The following is a 15305-nucleotide window of genomic DNA, read 5'->3' on the forward strand; positions in this document are numbered from 1 at the left end:
TTGCCTGGATACAACACCTCAAAAATGTAATCAAGGTTGTAATGAAACCTAACCTATTTTCCTCATCATTCATTCATTCATCTCGGGAGCAAGGAGTGAATGTACTTCCTGTTCCCTTAAATTTCCATTGGGACATTGTTATTGTTGTTGACTTGAATCAGGTATAACAATACAAAAGGATCATTTCCATTCAGCAGCACACTGTTGTCTTGTACCAAAAATAGATTTAAAAAGATCCTTGCATGCTGTGAGCTACACATTTGAGCATGAGAAGGTTAGAGATAGAAGGAAATGTAGTTTTCTTCTTAAAAAAGCTTTGAGAACAGGATCCGGTAGCACCAGCTTAAATACATTTTAGCCTACAGTAAAGTAAAGTGTTTGTTTGGAAGTGGTGATGTATGCATTATTAAACAGGTTACACAACACAAACTACGCTTCAAGTAAAAATAAGTTACAGAATACTTGCACCCTGTAACCACCAATGGGAACACTTTACACAGCTCACTGACTAAACATCAGCTAGCTTGCTAATATATGACCTTGTAGAGATATGCAATATACTTCAAACTACAAAACATTTTAGAATAGAATAGCATTTAGTTTATGTCGCTTGAGTTTTATATTGCACCTTGTTAAGCTACATTTAAATTTTGATTAAAATGTATTGCTTTTGATGAGAAAAGAAAATGATTACAAGCTTGGACAGCCACAGTGGCAGAATATCAGTGTTAGTATTATTAGATCTCAGCGCTGCCTTTGATACTGTTGACCACAACATATTGTTAGACCGACTAGAAAACTGGGTGGGAGTTTCGGCAACAGTTCTAAACTGGTTTGGTTCCTACTCAAAGTACAGAAACAACGTTGTTTCTATAGGCAACTAAACATCAGCGTTGACAAATATGACATGAGGTCCTCAAGGCTCTATCTTAGGACCTTTGCTTTTTCATATCTACCACTGGCTCAAATTATGAAAAACAACAACCTAAGTTATCATATCTATGGAGATGAAACCCAGATTAATTTAAAAATTACACCAGGAGACTATTCTCATATTTGTTGAATATTTGCAGTTTATGTATTGAAAAAAACTCATCCACTCAGACGGTTTGTTTCATAGATAAGTATGGTGAGACTACAAACTAGGCCAAGAAAAAGGCTTTGCAATTGCAATACCAATCTATCCTCACAGCTGGTGCAATCGTAGAGGTCCATTGAGGAGCAGGCTGTTCACTCCAAAATAGAAGTAAAGGTGGGATACATTTGTGTTCCAAGGAGTTATTTTTTCACAAAGGGACTAAAACAGTAAGTCGTTTCAGGGGGATCAGGGAACAGTTTAGAGGCATGATGTTCTTTAATTTAGTCTTTTGGTCACAGTTTGGTGAGAATAATACTATGCCATAAATAGCTCAGTAAACATAAACAACTATTAAAAGGAATATCACATATGATTGTTAATGTGTATTTTGCAGTGGTTCCTATGACCAGGAAGTGGAATTGTTGAAATCACCTGAGCTGACAGTTCAAGGAACCATTGAAGGTTAGTGAATAAGTCATTGAAACTTACACTATTACAGTATGATTGATGTACTTCAACTTTATGATTTGTTTGTTTACATACAGAATGGTTGGCCAGGTGGTGCATAGAAGCACCAAGGCTTCATCAACATAACATCTGCCTAAGTTGATTGTGAATTGATGTGACCATGGATTTTGATATACTTTCCTACCAACAAAGCATTTGTGGAATAAAATATATTGATCTTTAAGTTGTTATTTTAAAGCATCTCCTCCAATGAAATGTGGTACATACAAAAATCCATGATCATACAGTCTTCACATTTCAATATAATGGCTTACTGTTAGTACAATGTCATACATGTTAGGAGCACAACACCAGGTGTATAGAAATTGACACTAAAAAAGGAGACTTTATCAGTGAACCCAATCAGAACCTGGATTTGTATGCACATTTAACAGTCCCAGAAACATCTGATATCAAAACAAAATACAAAAGAAAACGTCTGCTAAAACAATATTATGTAATTATTATTTAAAAATCAGTATATTGTGTTTCAGAATCGATATACTAAGCAGAATATTGGGATATTCTTCAAGTGGTTTTCTTAGACCCCTAGTCGCACCAATGGTATGTCAATGTTGTTGCTAAACTTGTGTTTTCCTTGCATATAATCATTAATACAAAAAACAGAAGCAACAATTATTGATTAATGCCTACTATAACACTTCCAACATGCTAAATAATTGCATGTTTAATTGAGTGATATACATTCATACCTGATTTGACCAAGAACTATTTAGCGATAGATAAAAAAGGATACATAATGGTATCACATGGCCCATTATAAGCCTTTTATTTAGAAAGTAAAATCATTTATGGCCAGTGTGGCATTATCTTTGAGCGCGAAACCACTTGTTTGAATGGAGGCGTTTTGAAATCCCTGAAACTTCACGTATCAGAAAACAGTAGCCAGGCTCTCCGCTCGGAGGGAAACTGTTGTTTTGGTGCTGTTTGTTAGTGTGTGTGTGTGTGTGTGTGTGTGTGTGTGTGTGTGTGTGTGTGTGTGTGTGTGTGTGTGTGTGTGTGTGTGTGTGTGTGTGTGTGTGTGTGTGTGTGTGTGTGTGTGTGTGTGTGTGTGTGTGTGTGTGTGTGTGTGTGTGTGTGTGTGTGTGTGTGTGTGTGTGTGTGTGCGCACGTGTGTGTGTGCGCGCGTGTGTGTGTGTGTGTGTGTGTGTGTGTGTGTGTGTGTGTGTGAGTGTGCATTTAGAGCAGTCGGATACAAGAGGAAGTGGGTCACAGCTCCTCAGGGGAACCACTCTGCTAGCTTGAACTTCCTCTTGATCATACATGTTTAATGATGAATTGTAACATGTTTAAAGGCAGCGGCCCAGCCACAGCTGATATTTAGAAAAATCCTACCGTACAAGTAAACACACTCACACACACAAAGGAGAAGAGGAATACAGTGAATGAACAAACATGCCCACTGTACTAGACCATATGAAAAGGAAATACAATCAAATAGCTTACGTGCACACCCAAACCACACAAGCACACACTGTACTGAAAATGTGATCACAGTTAATTAAAGGTGACTTTATTTCGTTTATGGGTTATGTGGAACCCTCCATTAAAGGGGCCCTGTTATGCTTCCTGTAGTGCGTTTTATAGGTTTGTGTGCATGTAAATGGTCTGTAAAGGATAAAATCCCAAAGTTCCCTCCAGAGGGAGTTTCTCTCCCACACACTCCAATCCTGATTGAAACGCCTCCATTGGACTCTTTTGTTTATTTCCATAACATAGTGACATCCCTATTCAACACTCAAGCCTCTATTGGCGAGTGCTTCAACACATTGTAAGCGATAGACTAAGGGGTGGGACACTTCCAACATTTTTATAAACCAGTCCAAACAGAGCCGGCCAGGTAACCAATCAGAGCAGACTGGGCTCTGGTTTCAGACAGAGGGTGAAAAGAGGTGCTGCAGCACAGGCAGTATGAGAAACATAAAGAAATGTTTGTACATTAAAGCATGGAAACATGTCACAGTAGAGACACTACATACTGATATGAACCTGGAAATTAGTATAATATCTCCTATTCAAGTAAATAACTCAAATGTTCTGATATTTAGGGAACATACCTAAGTGGTTTCTCTCTGATATTCCAACAGTTTTAACATGTTGTGACACAGTGTAGACATAAAGTAATATTTAAAGTATAAATTGAGCCTATTTAAAGTACTTTTCTCAGTGTGGCATCGTTTTGGTCTCTTCCTGATTGATTAGAATATTGTTTTTATGGATTTAAATCCATGTAATTTTTTTTTGGATTAGACTTTTATTATGAACCCAGAGACAGGCACTTCCTACCCATATGACAGGAATTGTTGAATATAGACCCCTCCTTTATTTAATCTTGGTTAGAAACTCATGTTCCTTTTGCCAATGAAGTGGAGCCACTGGTTGATTTGTATAACTCTGGAGTTAACAGATGTTTTAGTTGTGTCAGAAGTGTAGCTCAATGTATCATCTTATCACTATTAAAAAAAGATATTGAACATGAAAAAAATAATATTTTTTCTAAAGTCAATATTGAACAAAATCCAGCCAAGTCCTCCATGCAGGAGTCTTACATCACTGGATTAGATCTTCATTGTTTTTCTTGACCTATGTCTGCAAAGTGCTGGGAGCTTTATGGGACATTTCGGGTGGGGCTTTTTCTCTTAGTGCAGGCGAGCCCGCCACAGTAAAGGAGAGAGCAACACTCGCAGAGTTCAGTCTGTTGGAGAAAGGGTGGATGATGTAGTGGATTGGCAAATAAACTAACGTGGTTCTGCGGATGCAATCAACAAGTTCACAGATGATATTCTTTATATTATTTGCATTTTATTGTCACAACACAATTTTCTATATTTATCTGAATTTTTTCAACTATTCAATCTTTTTCATTTAGTAATGAAAGAAAAATACTGAAAGACCTGTTTTGCTACTTTCTAATTACATCAAGGCATTTGTGTAGCTTTTTAGACTGACCACTGATCTGAAATGATCCGTTTTTGAAGACCATGCACACACCCTTTTAGTAAGACTTGAATCTTTGAGTTAAGGTGTCAATTTTCAAATCATTGCATGTAAAAACTGAAAAATGACATTCAATATGTTGTTATATTTATCTTTGATACAAGTTTTAGCCAATGCATTTGCACTTACAAAAGTGTTCTTTTTTTTCATCAAAAAGCCATGTGGTACTCTGATTATTACCTGGAAAGGGGGGGGGGGGGTAGTATTGTTTTTATTGGTTATTTGTCTATGTGTTTTGTTTGTGAAGCACTTTAAGTTACCTTTTTGTATGAAAAGTGCTATATAAAGTTTGATTTGCTTATTTAAAGCTCATATACTTAAACTATTCTTGATTTTTTTGGTTTCTTTTTCATGTTTTTCTCACTTTCGATAAAAGGGTCAGCCAAATTAAACGTAAAGATTTTACACAAGCTGTATAAAGGAAAAGTAATCAGCTAATTGCTCTTCTGAAATAAAATGAAAAATCTTAAACTCGTGCTGAAATCGAACGTTCAATTTAACCATAAATCCCCAGATATGAGAAGCTTTTTACGACAGATGCCGGTTATTAAAACTCTTTAAACTGTCAGAGAGGAGATTGTGGAGCCTGACCTGAGTCCGTGTATCTCGGTCTGGCCAGGTCCCTGAAGTAGTAAATGAAGTCCAGGCAGTGATCGTCCTGCACCTCTCCCTTGGAGCACAGGTCGGAGAGCAGTTCCAGAGCCTTTCGACAAATCTCATCCTCTCTTTCTGCAGGCATTGCCCTCCAGCATCCTTCTGTCCGGACGGCCACTCCGGCTGATCCTCCTCCACCACCACCACCTCTCTCTCAATCAAACACACACGCGCTTACACCTCCACCGGCGTAAAGGCGCACCACGGCTAAACGCCTGGAGAAGTCCGGGGCTTACGACGCATCCGCGAATATCCCAATTAATTTGAGTTTAGGTGAAGATCGAGTAAACGCAGAAGGTTTAAGTTAAGAAAATATTAGTTTTCATTGGTTAAAAAGATTTTGTTGTCAATAAATGGAAGAAAAAAACGTCTCAAATAGAGCGCGCTCTTTTTCTCTTTAAAAAAAATTCCTTTTCTTTACTTTTCCGCTGTTGTCTCCTCTCCTCTCCTTGTCTCCTCTCCTCTGTGATCACCGCTGAGCCTCCAGGCTTCAGCAGCCTCAGTCAAGGTCCTTGAATGAATACTCGGCTTTCTCTGCGCTTAATTATTTCTCAATACACTGGGATGCACTGACAGACAGGAAGTTCTGCCCCCATAAAGCACCCCCCGCCCCCTACAAAACCATCATCACCATCTATCCAAGCAGCAGCACACAGAGAGGTCTTCTGAGGAACAGCCAGTAAGGATTTCTGTGCACCTCCAACGATAGGGTTACAAATGTAATAGTTACAATTAATAGTTGACTGTACAACAGATGTTGAATCTAATTGAAATACCCCAACATAAAAAAGCCAATAAATACAAAAGAAAATAACAATCAGCATCATGTTGTTTTCCTAAGTGTATTATGTACGACAACCGAACAATTCGACCTTAGAAAAGAAGAAACCAAGATATTTAAAATGTGTCCTCTGCTCAGCGATTTTATTTCTAGGAAAACCTGCCAGCAAATTCATTTTAGTTTAATATACACAGTTAAGCTTGCACACTATTTTAGGAACATAAAGGTTTGCCTACTGAATTAAAAACAGAACAAATGAACCAAAGAAAGTGGAAACCATAAAGCAGATTCAGGCAGTAGGCGTAAAGATTCAAAGTATTAGCTTATAATCTTGCTAGTAATAAAAAAGTTTTCAAATACACCACTTACATAATAATGTCTTTTTTATGTTACTGTTATGTTACCTTTTTTTCCCCAAATTACGTAATCTTTTCAGGTTTAATTCATTACTCCCCATGCTCAATTGACTTAACTTTAGTTTGTCTTTCTTTGCACTTTAAACTTCACTACTACTCCACTACAAATCAAAGGAAAATTGTAATCCTTTTTAAAAAATGTTTTTAACTTAAGTCACTTTATAGACTCAGATTCTGGCACAAAAACATATGAATACATTTCAAAATATGGTGTTTTGAATAAGATTCCACCATCCAACGTTATAAGTACACCTATAACACATCGACAGCAATCTTACTTATTGGTTACGTTTTTTTTGTCTAATATGTAAAGAGTTGCTCCTTTTTTATATTATGTTGTAATAATGTTGAGTTTTGCATTTTCTGCAAACTTCTAATACTTTAATTACATTTTCCTGAACATTATCAAATACTCTCAATGCGGTACTTTTACTGTAATGGAGTGTTTTTACCGTGTACAATTAGTACTTTTACTGAGTCGAAGGACCTGAATATTTATTCCACCCCTGCTCACCTTTTAGTCTAATTCTGTACATTTAAAGGTGTGATTACTCTAACCAGGTAAACACATGAGTGATGAAGTAATATCATCATGCGCTCCTGGGTAGCAGATGTAGATTAAAGAAAGATTAACACCTAAATGGGCCCACATGTGCAGCTTGACCTTTACTGACGGAGGAAATACAGGGCGAGAACGACAGATAAATGTCACATTAAAGCCCTGGTGATGAAGGCAATAATGGCCTCCCTGCCTCAATCTGTCTGTTTATGTGTGTGTGTTGTTGTGAGGTATTAGGTAAGGATATTACAGTATATCAACAACAAGCTGAAAGCATGGAAAAATCACTTCACTGTGACGCTTTTGTGATATGCGTTTGCTATGATTCTGCTGCATACAGTATATTGAGGCTGATTAACACACTGATGACAAGTTACTGCAGGATTCTAACTCATGCCTTCAGACCCTAAAACCGTGGGAAGGAAGTTTAAAGCGGTGCAGGAATCATAAAGTCATATAACTATAACTAGAAAATGAATGGAAAAATCCCATTGCTAACTTGCGACGCTAACCTAGCTCTGGGCCGGCCTACATAAATACATTAGCCTACGTCAACACTGCGCCTCTCTGGTACATTTAAAATACTTTTTTCACTCTAAGAACTGTATTTAAAGCTTCAATGATCAATATTTCTGTACAAAGAAGTGATCAAATAACTATGTTTAATATGAAAGGTGGCTTGTAGTGACAAACCTACTAAACCTCCTAGTGAATAAATACATTTAAGTTTTTCCGCAGCGAGCTTAAGTTTCGATTGCATGTTATAGACCAGCGCAACACCTTCGTCAAACATGTTGCCACTTCTTTGTACCATTTTCAGGCGATTTGTAATCTGTTCTAGAAAAACGATGTGTTTTTTAGGATTTCAAGAAGCATATAGAACAAACAATGGATGTATTTTATTAACATGTATCCATGCTGGAAGTAGATTTAGATGTGTTAGGAGTGAGATAGAGATTATTATCTAATATGCATCCGATGAAGCATTGCATGAAGTCTGTTGATGATCAGAGGCTGTTGTTGGGGCTGCAAAAACGTTTTTTATTTTTGTTTTGTAGGCAGACCATGCAGGCCAGCCCAATCGTCACCAAGGTTCATGTTTTAATAGCATTTTTACAAAAAATGTCCAGGCGAGACTAACATGTGAAAAAAAGGGCTTATACCTCAGAGAGTTAAACTTGGGCCTGCAACCATAGTTTTACTATATTTTGTTTTGAAAATCCACAGTGGAGGTTTGCTGTTACGGGTGAGCGAAGCAAGCAGGACCCAAATACAGATAACACTGAAAATACCTTTATTTCAAGGATACACGGACAAACAGCACACTCCCCGGTGAACACAGTCACAGACAAACGACGAACCATAAATGACAGACAGAAAAAACAGAACTTATATACACAAATGACTAATCAAGGAAACAAGAGACAGGTGAGGAGGGAGGAGAAAACACAGGGGCACCAGGTGAACACAATCAAGAAAACAGGTAGGAGGGAACTGAAGTTATCTACTGTAACTCCAGCTTCTATGAGTATAGGCTCTGTGCACAAGATGGCGTCTATCAACTTCCGGCGGCTGGGTGTGCGGCCGAGTACTTCCGGTTTGAGTACAGTTTTGACAGCTTGACAGTTTGACAGTTTGTTATGACACACCGAGAGCAAGAATGAGCGGATTTCGGGGTAAAGAAAAGCAATTGGCCTTCCAGCGTGTAAGAAAGTCGGCACTACATTGCTGTGTGCCCCTTTGTACAAATTCGTTCTGTTATCAGAATCAGAATACCTTTATTAGTCCCACAGAGGGGAAATTTGCAGCGTTACAGCAGGAAAGAGCCACAGACAGCTTAGTGTTGAATATCTTACATGCGTTAAAAAGTACTAAGTTATAATATAATAAACAATATGCTAAAAAAGTACTAAGTTATAATATAATAAAAAATATGCTAAAAAAGTACTAAGTTATAATATAATAAACAATATGCTAAAAAAAAGATAAAGTTACATATTTTTCAAAAATACAGATCAAAAACAAATCAAATCTACAAATTAAATCCTGTAGCAGTTCTTAGGATTTAGCAGCCCGGTATATATTACAGTTATTAAAGATGGCATATGTATATAAAGTATATATTGCACATAAAGCACATATTGCACATAGTTTGACGGTATTTAACAGCAGCAAGTTACACAATGTTATAATCGGGAGATACGTTTTCATTCATTTCGGTAAGCCTGGGCAACAACGATTAAAAGATTTCTTGCTCCCAAACCAATTGTGTATTTCTTTACAAAAAGCAGTTATACCATACTATGTTTACGTACGAATGAATTATATCCTCAAAACAAACGCACACATAAATAACAAAGGAAAATACATAATTTAATAAATCCACAATATGATAACATTTTACAGATTAATTTAATAAACTTTTACAAAACATAGGGTGATGTTATATCGGGGGGAAAAATACATATTTAAACATTTCAATTAGTCCCTGCATATTTAAGTAATGCTAGTTTATATAACAGATGAACAGATGTACAATATCCAGAAAGTAGATGCAAAAAATATATATAATGTGTGCATTTCCAAAATATCCTCTGAAAGAGTGTTAGTCGTTGAGTTGAGTAGTGACTGAGCCATTCGGTTTTTTTTCATGGTGCGATGTCTTCTGAGAAGTCCTTGTATGCCTCGCTGACTTTGAGGACATCTGGGTCTGGCAGCTCCCCCCACACGGCCTTGTAACGTGTACTCCTTTGAACATGTTTATATGATAATTAGGACTTTAAGAACAATTTTACACTCAGACAACAATCACAAAGTTGTAGCAGGCTACATACAATTACTTAGGACAATATATATTACCTTACACTGTCAGCAACTGTAAACTGCTTTGGCTTAGTGGAAATGAACACCATGTCACTCACTCTGCCTGGTTTCACACCCTATTAACTACGCAAAAGAATTGTCAAATTAATTGAACAGGTCGTTGATGCAACATACTAAATCAGCTCTTGGCACAAAGGAAATACTCATTAAACCGTGGATTGGTTGTGAACACATACTGTATTTACCATGGTTCTTGGCTTGTGCCATCGCTGCTCTGTTTCAGTGCAGCTGAGGACAGGGGGTTGTTAGAAATTAAAATCAATGTTTTGATGGTATAATGTAGCTTAAACATACCGTCAGTTTAAACGCTCTTTTATACTGAAAAACCAGAAATTCTTGTGCACAAGCAGTTAAGCTTTTATTCTGAAAATCCTTCATCTACGGTTAGCATTTAGCATGTGGCTAATATACGATTTCCTAAAGAGGTGAATTGAGTAGCGAAATGACGTGGTGTGGTGAAAACCGAAACCTACTGATTTAACACTACAACTATAGATGTCGAGATACTACCATGCTGAATATTAAATGAAAGTACAGTTTATTTGAATACACTATTGTTTACAGACGAGTAGCATGTGACAACATCCGGAATGACCGGAAACCAAACCAGCCGTGAAGCATTTTCTGTATGTTTTAGAGTATTGATTACAGCGTTTAGAATGTGTTACATGAAAAGTGATGAAAGAGAATATGAGGAGAAAAGGCGTGTTAAGCATATGTTGAAGGTGAAAAGTACCAATCCTCTGTTTAAATGCAACAACGGACATTAGAGGCGAGGCGAGCCGGCTGGCGGGGAGGAGCCAGCAGAGGATATATAACGGCACCGAACGGGGGATGGGGCTTCTCTTCTTGCTCAGGAGAGCCAGATCACAGCTGTTTTCTGCCGGAACAATATTCTGTCTGTAACACTACCACGCTTTTTTAAATTAAAGTATCCCATTTGAATCTTTTCAGAGACTCCATTTAGTCTCATTTTAAAGCTTCTCTCCTGGACGCGAGAATAAAGAACATATTTAACAGGGTACAGCAGCCAGGTTGAGTGTGGAGTAGTGCGCGGTCTGGAACAGCAGTGCAACATTGTGGTTGCAGAGTGCTGTTCCAGCTACACAGGAACACTTTGCCACTGCAATCTCCACAGGTGAACAGTTCTTAAAACAAAATGTCAGTCATTTTACATTTAGGACACTGCTTCAATACAACACAGACAAATGAGAAAGCTGAGAGCAGGCTGATCAGGCAAGTAATAGGTGTGGGGAAAGGCTAAACCAGGGGTCTGCAACCTTTTTGACCAAAAGAGCCATTTTGCTCCTTTTTCCCAAACATTTTTTTGTCTGGAGCCGCAAAACATATTTCATAGCTTGATAGCTAATAAAGTTGTATTTATTGTTATATCAGACCAAAACAAAAAATGTTTTGCATTTATTAGGCTATTTATTACATTATATAAAACTGTTAACCTCTAATAAGAAACAAAGAACTCCTATAAGGAGAATTAGAAATAATACACAGGCCTACTTTAAAATAAATTAAACACAGCACTTGAGGAGTCATCTGCACATTTGAAGGAAAAAAAAATATTATTAAAATGGGCCCACTTTGAAATAAATAAAACATATAGCTGCACCCTAAAAAGAGTTAAAGGTAGGTAAGAATGGAAAAACCAGCTCGAGTGCGCTAGAATTTGAAAATACACAACGGGAACAAATATGCCTCTTCCTTCAGACTTTGTCACAGAGTCCCTCCTCCAACACACACGAACGCACACATGACCAATGAGGGCACGAGATAAGTTTGTGCACAGATGGAAGGCTGACAGGCAGGTAGGCCATCCAATCATTTTAGCCCGGCCGGCTAAAATGATTGGTCCTGCTTTTTACAGCGCAACGGCTTCCACAGATTAATTTGTTTATGTATTTATTGTCAAAGCATTTAATATATTCATTGCTATCGGGACGTTAAGAGCATTCCATGGAAAATAACAAAAACTGTTTTCTGAAATAAATGACATACCCCATTGAATTATGACTGAAGATCGTCAGCTGTCTTCCTCTCCCGTGTTGTTCCTCGACACGTAAAGGCTGCAGCACCTTTGACAACTTCTCTCCACATATCAAACATACCGGTAAACCAGCATTGTTTGCTGTGAAAGCATATAACTCTGTCCGCACAGAATTAAATCCTCTGTTCCTCCGGTACTTTTCTTTGATTTATCCATAGTTCGCTCATCGAGCCGGGGGTCAGGTTATTCGCCTCCAAGAAAAGGCGCTCGCGCGGGACCGTAGAAGGATGTGACGCATATTTTAATTGACCTAATTAAAACCGTTTTGTTTTTTATTTATGTGTCACAGTATCACCTCAAAATACAAGATACGAAACATTTTCAACCATGCAACAAAATATAAATAGTCCTACAAATACTTTTATTTTATTTCCTTCTTATCTTTGTCTAAACTCAAGGGAGCCAGAGCAGAGGGCTTAAAGGGCCGCATGCGGCCCGAGGGCCGCGGGTTGCCGACCCCTGGGCTAAACCATGTCAGGTTGTCAGTCACATCACATACACAGAAGTTCTGCTGTTTGGAATACTTTAATTTAAGGACATTCAAACAGATACGCTTGTATAGCCTGTCTCAGCTCTCTCAATGTATTATCTTATATTATAACTACATAAAATAGTGTTAGTAGAACGTTGAACAGCTTAACATAGATGGAGGGTACAAAACCAGCACTTACCTAACACTGGCCAATACAAATAATTGGACCCTACATGGATTATACTAACCATTCAGTAAAGAACAGCAGCCGTCACAACCAGTTTCTGGGGTTTCCATGAAAGCAGAGATGGTTTTCAACCTCTCATTAAGAATCTTTGATGAAAGCTAAGTTTGGGTTTAGCTAATGTATTTATAATTTTACACGTGAGGGTTACAAAACGAAAATAAATCTGTAGCCCCTTCATGCTACACACACATAGCTAGCTACCAGTTGATGTGAGCAAATGTATTGTCACTATGTAATCTGTTGCAACACGTCAGCTAGCTGGGCTTATTTGAATCCTAAATCACAGGTTACCTACTCTAGCCACATCAAAACCCCAGAACATGAACCTGATTGAGGCTTTGAACCGATGAACACTTTTTATTTTCCTCCCTACTCTGAGATCTTGAGGCTTTTCATGCTTTCTCATGGACCTGTAACAGCTAGCCCTGATGCCCACTCTCCCTGAAGGTAGATCTTTGTTTGAAACTGGGGAATTGGATATCATTCATGTTCAGTGTTGGGCAAGTTACTTCCAAAATGTAATATATTACATATGACTTATTACTCTCTTTTGAAAGTAATAAGTTACATTACAATATTACTGTCTCTGAAATGTAATGAGTTACACTACTTTAGTTACTTTTTAGTTACTTTCACCAAAATAACCACAAAAGAATAGCTAGGTATTTTAAATGCTAAAATGTATTTTAGTGCAGCTCATTATGCATCCAGTGAAGGGCAATGTGGTATAGCATAACAACTGTGTAGGCCCTTAAGGCTACTAACAACTTGTATTACAGGGCTTAGTTGAATACTCGATTCTGATTGTAAATTCTTAACATGTGACACGTTGTTAATACAGCAGTACAGACCGCTGTCAAGGACTATAATGAAGGTTAACATATTGTAAATCAAGGCAAATATTATTCAAACCATGCTCATGGTTTGAAATGGCAAACATTGAAAGGCAAAAGTATTATTAAAACCATGTAGCCTACTACATCATCAGCTTGGTCCCATCATATACGCTGGGAAGAGAATATTTACTGTGCTTGAAAACTGGTATCACATCATCATGTGAGGTTGACTTTGTGACCTGGAGAACATTTCAGCTGCAACATCAGCTCGTTGATAATGAGCTTGGGATATGAGATATTTTTGTAGCCATTCGTGGTGAAGGCATCTGTGCTATTGTATGCATTATTTTTGACCCAACATTTCTACAGGCATGTCAGAATATGGTACTATTTTCACATGAATATTCTAGCCATTGTCTATTTTTATACCACAAGCTGCAAAATGACCGCCTTACCCCACTGTACAGGCGGGTAGTTGTTTAGATATACCTGGCACCTGCGGGCCGCAGGGGGCGGCGTAGTTTCGGGCGACGAAGACTGATGCTCCAGGGCTGGCGAGTCAGGCGGGAGTAAGCTAGTGTCCACAACGGAGGGTAACGTGATGTCCGCATCTGACCTGTTGCTACTGTCTGCAGTAGATGCAGTGTTGCTGGCGTTTAGTGATGGTTGCTTTAACCATTTTCGTATAAATGATTATCCACAGATCAGATGTGTGTCACTGCTGTGGAAGCACTTTGGAAATGATGCACGCGCAGCGGAGCAGGTCACGCGCACCTGACACAATTTGTTGTTTGTATTTTTCGCTACGTTCTCTTTTTTGAATGGTTGCATAACGTTCAACTTAAAGATCTCGACGCAAAGCCTGAAGGGTAAACACCAGGTTTACTAATCTACCCGCACAATTTGTCCGGTTTCGGAATGTCTCGCTATGTTAGTACATTCTTAAAAAACAAAACACCATTTAATTTCGGGTTAAAATGTGTTGTAACTGCGTTACTGAGCATTGTAACGGGTAATATATTACCCACATTTCATTAGTAATGCGTTACATTACTTCGTTACAGCAAAAGGTAATATATTACTGTAACTCCGTTACTTTTGTAACGCGTTACACCCAACACTGTTCATGTTATCCAAAAAAACGTAATAGTACATAATTAAAACGCTTTACACTGTATCAAGACTGTCAATTTGTCAAAGTTAGCCAGTAACTACAGCTTTGTTTGTCACTTACCTTCATAATTGTCGACGTAGCTGGATTTGTAGCTACATCTTGAACCCCTTTTCTCTTTTGCTCCTCGGGGCTGAGCCTGGTGCTTGTACCAGCTGATGCACATCACTGATGTTAACCTTCGGTAGGTCTTGGAGACATTGAGTATAAAATAGTGCCTATATAATATCTATACGCTATCTCTCTCGCTATCTATATGCTATCTATCACTTTTCCCTCTACCGCTCTACTGTAGACCGGAAGTTTACAACCGCACACTCAATTAACCGGAAGTTGATAGACGCCATCTTGTGCAACTAGCTTATAGGCGTAGCCCTCTAAGGCTATCGCTATTGGGTAATCCCCCTTTGCAGCCACGCAGCACTGAAACACTTGTAGTCCACGCCCACCCGCAAGGTGGGCCCCACCCTCAGGCTCCCTTCCGGTATAAATAGGAAGGAGGCCCGACAATCTGCTCCCACACAAAACAACTTTTCTTCAGCTATTCGTGGAGCCAGTGGGGCCCAGCACTTAGAGGGCTACGCCAATACTCATAGAAGCTGGATTTACAGTAGGTAACTACAG

At 38.4% G+C, this 15305-nt stretch overlaps 1 protein-coding gene across 3 annotated transcripts in view; it reads right to left on the reverse strand.

The window, feature by feature from the left end:
• The window catches only part of syt9b (synaptotagmin IXb), an 80980-nt gene extending 75220 nt beyond the window's left edge, over nucleotides 1-5760 (reverse strand). For all 3 annotated transcript variants that reach the window (XM_079682042.1, XM_079682043.1, XM_079682041.1), the window contains exon 1: nucleotides 5195-5760. In XM_079682042.1, coding sequence (XP_079538168.1) covers nucleotides 5195-5342 — 148 coding nt within the window. In that variant the 5' untranslated portion in view covers nucleotides 5343-5760. The remainder of the gene's footprint in view (nucleotides 1-5194) is intronic.
• Between the last annotated feature and the right edge of the window lie 9545 nt (nucleotides 5761-15305).

This window comes from Notothenia rossii, assembly GCF_949606895.1.
Source record: "Notothenia rossii genome assembly, chromosome: 5".
NCBI classification, from domain to species: domain Eukaryota; kingdom Metazoa; phylum Chordata; class Actinopteri; order Perciformes; family Nototheniidae; genus Notothenia; species Notothenia rossii.